This window comes from Carassius gibelio, chromosome B5, assembly GCF_023724105.1.
Source record: "Carassius gibelio isolate Cgi1373 ecotype wild population from Czech Republic chromosome B5, carGib1.2-hapl.c, whole genome shotgun sequence".
Classification (NCBI taxonomy): domain Eukaryota; kingdom Metazoa; phylum Chordata; class Actinopteri; order Cypriniformes; family Cyprinidae; genus Carassius; species Carassius gibelio.
The window spans coordinates 12,127,217-12,134,839 of NC_068400.1; the positions used below are offsets into that span (position 1 = coordinate 12,127,217).

The window sequence follows — 7,623 nt, forward strand, 5'->3', positions numbered from 1 at the left end:
TTGAAATGTTTTGTCAGATAAGTTAGCAAGCGAGACTCCTAAGATGACATCGTCAGCGAGTCAGCCTGATCTGTTAGGAGGCTGGGAAAACTGGAGCACAGGAGGAACCAGCACGACTATTAATATGAGCACTGCTGCCAGCAAACCCACCATGAGCGGTAATCAATCACTCATTCAGATAACCACACCGTAAATCAGTCAAAACAGACACTTGCTTAAATTGGTAATACTTTATAATAAGGTCCAGTTTGATATCAAATGTGTATGTGTGTGTGTATATGTATATATTTTGATATTTTGATTAAACTTTATTTGAAGGTTTCCTTGATGCAATGTAAATGTAGAATTTATAATGGAGTAATATTAATTAACAACATGTACTTAGTATAGGATCAGGGTTTGGTTTAGGGTTATTTGAAGGGATGCATAATATCATCAGAGTTATTGGAATTGGCCGAAAATGTACCACTACATCTGTCAGGAAAAAAACACTTTCAATGTACTCTCATTATAAAAAATAACTTAGTTTTTGTAAAAAAAAAAAAAAAAAAATTGTTTACAATCTCTGCACAAAAGAGTCTTGGTGTTGTTTTGAAACAATACTGCATAGCAGTATCAGCATCTGCAAAATATGTTTATCATATCGGCACATTTGATATTGTCAGAAAACGTTATTAAAAGTTATTAGCTTTTAATTCACTATTTACATTTGACTATTAAGTTGCTATTTACTATTATATAGCATAATTTACTATTATTACTATAAGAAGTATCTGCAAAAATAAGTGGCACCTTAATTTCTAGTTTAATAACAGTAATTTATTAAATGTCCATGTTTGTTCACAGCGTTTATGTATCATTAAGAGAGTTATAGTTAATATTTTTAATTGGTTGTTTTTACAATTTCTGTTTTCATTTAAATTTGTTTTACGTCTGTATAGTTTTCATTGATATTTATTTGATTTTTATTTAAACTATTTTAGTACATAAGATAAAAAGGGGAAATGTTGCCTTGGCAACCAGCTTTTTTTTTAATTATTATTACTTTGAAGTTTATTTTAAAATATATATGTTTTTTTTTTTAGATTGAGGCTAAGATTAAAAGATCCTTTGTTTATTGTTAGTTCTTGTTAAGAAATGTTGTTACCTAATGTTACCAACTGATACACAATTGTAAAATGCTAGTCAAACACTTCCTAAGTTTACTAGCCAATCAGATTTCAGTTTAATCGTTAGAGTGCTCGTAAACCAGTTGCGGCAGGCTTTAAAGCATTTAACCCATTGACTTTGTGTTTGTGCAGCCTCAGGAGTCTCATCTTTCTCCAAAGCCAAATCTCAAAGCTTTGACCCCTTCGCAGACCTGGGCAATCTGGCCTCAACACTACCTGGTATGTTTTACTGTGTAAAATCTGCTTTCTCATATATCGCACATATATCAAAACACTCTAACCCTGATTTGTGTTTAGGTTCGTCCAGTGCTGCTTTCTCTGGCTCAGGTTTGAAAGCGGCGTCGTCTGCAGGAATCCCTAAGAACTCAGGTCAGCAGTGGCAGACTCCTCTGCCCTCCTCTGGCTCCAGTAAACCCTGGATGCCTCCAAACTCAGCGCCTAGACCGCAAACCCAGCCCTTCAAACCTGCTTCCCAACCGGCTAAACCAAACTACAATCCTACTTTCAGTGTGATTGGTGGACGAGAAGAGAGGGGGATCCGTGGGCCAGGCTTTGGTATGCTTTTACCAGTTTCAGAATGAATATGCATGAAAAAAGCAACGATCTATACATGTTCCAGTAAAGTAGCAGAAAACATTTAATATGATGTGAAAGGAGTCACTGCCTCCATTGCGCTATGATTGGCCTTTCACACTTTTCACCCCATAAATGCCATCTCTTGTTATGTAGCATCTAGCATTATGACACCTGCAGTATTTTCTTAGCTTAGATGACTAATGATCCAAAAATAAGATCAGTTCTAAAAAGCAAATCAAATATAGATGTAATCTTAAATTTGTTGCTGTATGCTTGTAGTTATTATTTTGGTTTCATATATCTGCTTGTCAGTATTAAAGCTTTAAAATAGTATATTTCTGATCAAGATTAAGTCAGCCTCTCATGGATGAAATAATTATCCTGGACTGTCTGGTGTATTTCTCATTCATTAAAGGGATAACATTTTGGGATAACAAGTTGTTCCAAACCTGTATGAGCTTCTGTTGAATACAAATGAGATAATATGAAGATTGTTGATCACCAAAGAGTTGATGGTAGTATTATAGCCATAATATTCCTACAGTATTTTTTCCATACTATGAAAGTCAGTGGCTACTGTCAACCGTTTAGTTCACATGACCTATCATGGGTTATGATGTTCATATTTTGGTTTTGGGAGTCCCCAACAACAGGTTGAAATGCATGCAATGTCAAAAAAATCTTTCATCGTCTTATAATATGCATTTATTTAAACCTCATTTGCTCAATAACTTCCAAATGATTCACTCAACGATTAATTTTTTTAACCCCTCCTTTGTTTCACGCTAATCTGTGGGGATTGGTGCGATTGAGTTCAGAATGGCAAAGAATGAATTAGCATTTTCGTTCAGCCCAAGTTGTCCCAGGTCTGTGCAACAAGTGGGCGGGTAATATGCTAATGTTTCATGTTGATGTCAACATGAAAGGGATTCGTTTTAAAAATGACTCGTTTCAATGATTCAGAATGGACTCTTTCGTTTAAGAGACAATAACTTTATACACAGTGTACTTTCAGATGTTTTCATTCACTTAGAGCTGTGTTACACACTACATGAAGGGTACTTCCCAAAAATCCATAATAGGGGCACTTCAACAATATTCTGCTAAATATATTTTATGTTTAAGAAAAAAAAGAAACTCATACAGGTTTGGATCAGTTTAAGAGAGAGTGAATGGTGACAGAATTTAAATTTTTGGGTGAACTATCCCTTTAACACATCTCAGTCATAAATGTGTTTTTATTTGTGCTATATTGGTTTTTTTCAGGTCCAAAGCCCAAGGTGAAACAGGATGACTTTGAGGATCTGTTATCAACACAGGGTTTTGGCTCCAAACCTGACAAGAAGATGCCCAGAACTATTGCTGAGATGAGGAAGCAGGAGCTGTCTAAAGACATGGACCCTCTCAAACTTCAGGTACGACTGGTTAGCAGAACTTATGTGCATGTAAATGTGTTTTGGGCTGGATGATGATGAAGGTTCCTGTGCTAGATCTTAGATTGGATCGAGGGGAAGGAGAGGAACATCAGAGCGCTGCTCTCCACGCTTCACACGGTCCTGTGGGAGGGAGAGACCCGCTGGAGACCCGTCAACATGGCAGATCTGGTCACCCCTGACCAGGTGAAGAGGGTCTACAGGAAGGCTGTGCTTGTTGTGCACCCAGACAAGGTATGAAAGATTTAGATTCACACATTTACAACTTGAATAAACCATTTTTGAACCAATAAATCAATATTTTCTAAAGTCAACATGGAAATTGACATTGAAATTGAAGTGTTGTTGTACAGTTTATAATTGCACATTTTTCAAAAGAAATAATTATTATTTTTCTTAAAAGTGTAAAAACTTGGCCTCTCCATTTTTTATTTATTTTTGCTGACAACTTAAGGCTATGCAGGTGGAAAAATCATTGTAATTAATAATGAAAGAGGGGGAAAAAAGTGAATGTAATGTAATACCACAGTCTAATGCAATCCAATCAATTTAAATAATTTTTATTGTATATACATGTATTTATTTGTGTAATTATGTTTATTATGTATTTATTTGTTCATTTTTGTTTCTATTAATTATTTGATGTTTAATATTTAATTATTTTTAAATTATTTATGTTTTCTTTTCAGACTTCAGGGGGATGTTTTATTCAAGAAAATGTTTACTTTTTTATATATATATATTGAACAATATATTAATCAAAACAATGTATAAATAAATACTATGGAACTGTTTATTGCCAGTAATACAAATATGAATTAATATTAATCAAGTTTATTGTACTGTATGTATGGATACATTTATTTGTTTAGGTATTTGTTTATTATGTATTTGGTTATTTATGTTTTTATTGACATTCATTTGTACCTTTTTATTATTATTATTTTAATTATTTATGGTTTCTTTTCATTTAAAACATGAGAATTTTGGGGAGGTTTTTTTTCTTTTTTCAAGAGTGTGTGTGTGTGTTTTGTATTTTAAAGAAACAACAACTTCGTAATTAATGAAAGTCTAAAAATCTATATAAAGATTCATCCATCCATATGTATGTATATGGATTATAAAGAAAATAAACCGAGTCATATCTGATTTAATTTTGAGTTTAATTCAGTGCTAAAGAATTCTGATATGGAGCGATGAAGTAATAACCTGTTTTTCTGGTCTTCCAGGCTACAGGTCAGCCGTACGAGCAGTACGCTAAAATGATCTTCATGGAGCTGAGCGATGCCTGGTCCGAGTTTGAGAACCAAGGAGCCAAAGCCCTGTTCTGAGCGTGCTCCGTGAGCGTCTGCCAGGAGCAGCAGCCCCCTACAGACACACGGCTCTGAGAGAGTCTGACAGTGAGACAGATCAGTCAGAGACTTCTGCTGGAGGAACAGTCTAACCTCTTCCTGAACTCTGGAGTGAAACCTGTGCCGCTGGATCTCTCCTCCTTCAAAAGGGGAACATGCTAGCATCCTTTTGGCATTTGTAGATGATTAAAACCCAAGCGAGCACAAACCAACACCTGAGACTACAGTCTGTGTCTTGCACTTCAGAAGAGCTCCAAAACAGATGGTTTCTGGGATGAAGGCGAAATGATTATCGCTGAACTTTTCCATGTCATTCTATGCATCACACTATTGTCTTCACTTTTTGTTTCTCAATCAGTGTGGCTTGTCACTTACTGATGTAAATGATCACTTGAATCGTGTGTGTGTGTGTGTGTGTGTGAGGCTCCATCACGTTCATATGAAGCTAAAGCAGGGGCTAAAGGTTTTTGTCTTCTGTGCTCTATGACGTGAAGGCTTTTCATCCCTTTCACTTCAGTTTCGTCATGTTTTCACTGATCTCTAGTGTTAATTCTCCACGTGGGAAGGTGTGTTTGTGTATATGTGGGTTCAGGGCTCAATTTCTGCAGTCCAAAGGGTATTTCAGTGACTGAAAACAAACTTAACATCAAGAAAAGGTGTTAGCTTTCCATATTTTTTTTCCTCAAGGACCAATCACAAATGTCTGTCTTATTTATTGTTCTGAAAACTGTACATGGCTAATTGATAGATACAAAAAGGACTAAAAGAACAAATATATTGTTAATGATGGAAAAAAAACGAGCTAAGCGTTTTGCAAAACTAAAATCATTCCAAAGCATCTGCTAATATGAATGTGCTTTTTAAGATAACTGCTGGAATGTTCTTTTTTTTTGTATCATTACCCTATTTTCCACAGTATTTTATTTTGTATGTTTCCATAAACTCTTAATAATGACACTAGAAAGATTGCACCGGGACATCAGACCAAATTCAGTTTCCAATTGAAAGAGAAAAAAGTCTGATAAAACTTATGACAACGAAGTGAGGGTGGAAATGTGTGCTGTTTTTATATATAGACCTATAGTTTGAAATCTTTCATCAATCAAGGACTGGAAGAAAATGCTGACTGATAAAGACCTGGCGAGTCGAGTTCTGTAACCTGCTGTATATCTGCGAGTATTGATGTATGATGCTTGGAAACAAAACCAAATCCTTCATCTGTGTTACTGAGCAAACACATTTCCAGTTAAAGGGACTGAGTGGCTAGTTCAGTGTTTTGAGAGATTTTGGAAACGTTTTGGCTTATTCACCCTCCACCAAAATCATAAGTGATCATAAATGTTTCAAACTGCCATTTGTGTTCAAAATCTAAATTGGTTGCTTAATTAGTGAATATGTTGAATGTGCTCTGATTGAAATGAATGACTTCATTTAGTCTATAAATAAATGTCCTTATTCTGTGAATATATATTTAGCTTCTCCAAGAAATGAACAATGCTGCCGCATTTTGGTGGAGCCTGAATCTCTTTTAATAAGACACATTTTCAATTTTTTGCCCACTCAGCTTTCCTTTGAAGAACTTCTCACCAGCTGTCCCCTGCAGTGGAGAACAAAATCATAACACCAAGGTCTTAAAACATATTTTTGTCATATTTTCTTTTGTCAAATTTTGGCCAATAAACCATAATCATGGTTTGGGTTTAGACTGACTTTTTTGTTTTGGCTCACAATATTTTCTCTCTCTCACTCTTTTATTATTCATTAGAATTTTAATGCCATGTTAAAAAAATGAATAAGCAAAATTAATGTAAGAGAATTCTGACATAATAACGAAGGAACTTTGCTGAGTTCCTTCATTATTACGCCAGAATGAGAGTATAGTTCCTAGCCATATATCAGCCTAGAAAATCGCAACTTTTGATTTTCCGTCAGTCTTGGTACACGATGTAACTACTGTAAAGTCAAATTTTAAATTAAGAAGAATATAGAAACTCTTTGGTCATTTTGAGCGAGATGCTAACGGTCTAATAAGATTCAATGCTAAGCTGAAAGTGCTGCCGCCAGACCCGGAAATCGGTTGAATGAATTAAAAAACGGTCAAACTCAACTGTTTAACTCGAGAGTTGGACCATGAGCCTGGTTTAAAAAAATAGAGTAAAGATCATGTTCCATTAAGATATATTGTAAATTCCCTACCGTAAATATATCATAACTTAATTTTTGATTAGTAATATGCATAGCTAAGAACTTAATTTGGATTTACCGACTTTAAAAGCGATTTTCTCAATATTTCGAATTTTTTGGCACCCTCGGATTCCAGATATTCAAATAGTTGTACCAAATACTGAGCTATCCCAACAAACCATTAATCAATTGAAAGCTTGTTTATTCGGCTTTTGAATGATGTAGAAATCTGTGTTCAGGGTCACTTATGTTTTTTCAGTATTCAGTAACGTTAATTTGACCAGCACGCAAATTTTAAGTCGATTAGTTCAATCGTTTGCCATAAATTGTAAAAAGTGTTCACTTCAGTACGCGAGTGCATAATCGTGGTCTCAGTTTCACGCAGCTTCGCACATCAGTGGCGTCAGAATGCGCAGATCTGTGACGTCATCATTGACCACAACACTCTTATTATGAAACTATAGAGACTTTTCCGAAGCGTTAAAGACTTGATCTTAAATACAACATAATTTAGCTTTAATGTTGGCCTTTTACAAAATTATACTAACGCGACGTTATCCCCTCAATACAGCTTAAAAAGTAAACCAGATTTTAACAAAACGTTTGTGAATGAATTAAGCTACCCGTTCTAACTGCTGCACTAAAATGAACTACAATTCGCTTTACGACCATCAACCACGCAGCAAATCTCTCGATCACCAAACCTTCTCTAATCATCTCGGGTTTTAACCGATCATATAAGGAAAACTGACAGGATCACAGGAAGAGCTCGCTAGCTTGTTGATGGTCCACTCATGGGTCCACTGCGGCGATGTGTGAAGTCAGCTACTGAATCACGTAGTACGCCTTTAAAATAAAAGTCCCGTTGCAGTGATTTACAACGGCCGCTGGGGACAGCCACGCGTTGAC

The 7,623-nt window shown here is 35.5% G+C and overlaps 1 protein-coding gene across 1 annotated transcript in view; it reads left to right on the plus strand.

Annotated features, from left to right (window-relative positions):
* gak (cyclin G associated kinase) overlaps positions 1–6,225 on the plus strand; it is a 39,369-nt gene extending 33,144 nt beyond the window's left edge. The window contains exons 23-28 of the mRNA XM_052556396.1: positions 18–158; positions 1,302–1,388; positions 1,467–1,724; positions 3,012–3,160; positions 3,236–3,412; positions 4,408–6,225. Of these exons, the coding sequence (XP_052412356.1) occupies positions 18–158; positions 1,302–1,388; positions 1,467–1,724; positions 3,012–3,160; positions 3,236–3,412; positions 4,408–4,509 (914 nt within the window). The 3' untranslated portion in view covers positions 4,510–6,225. The remainder of the gene's footprint in view (positions 1–17; positions 159–1,301; positions 1,389–1,466; positions 1,725–3,011; positions 3,161–3,235; positions 3,413–4,407) is intronic.
* The last annotated feature ends 1,398 nt before the right edge of the window (positions 6,226–7,623 follow it).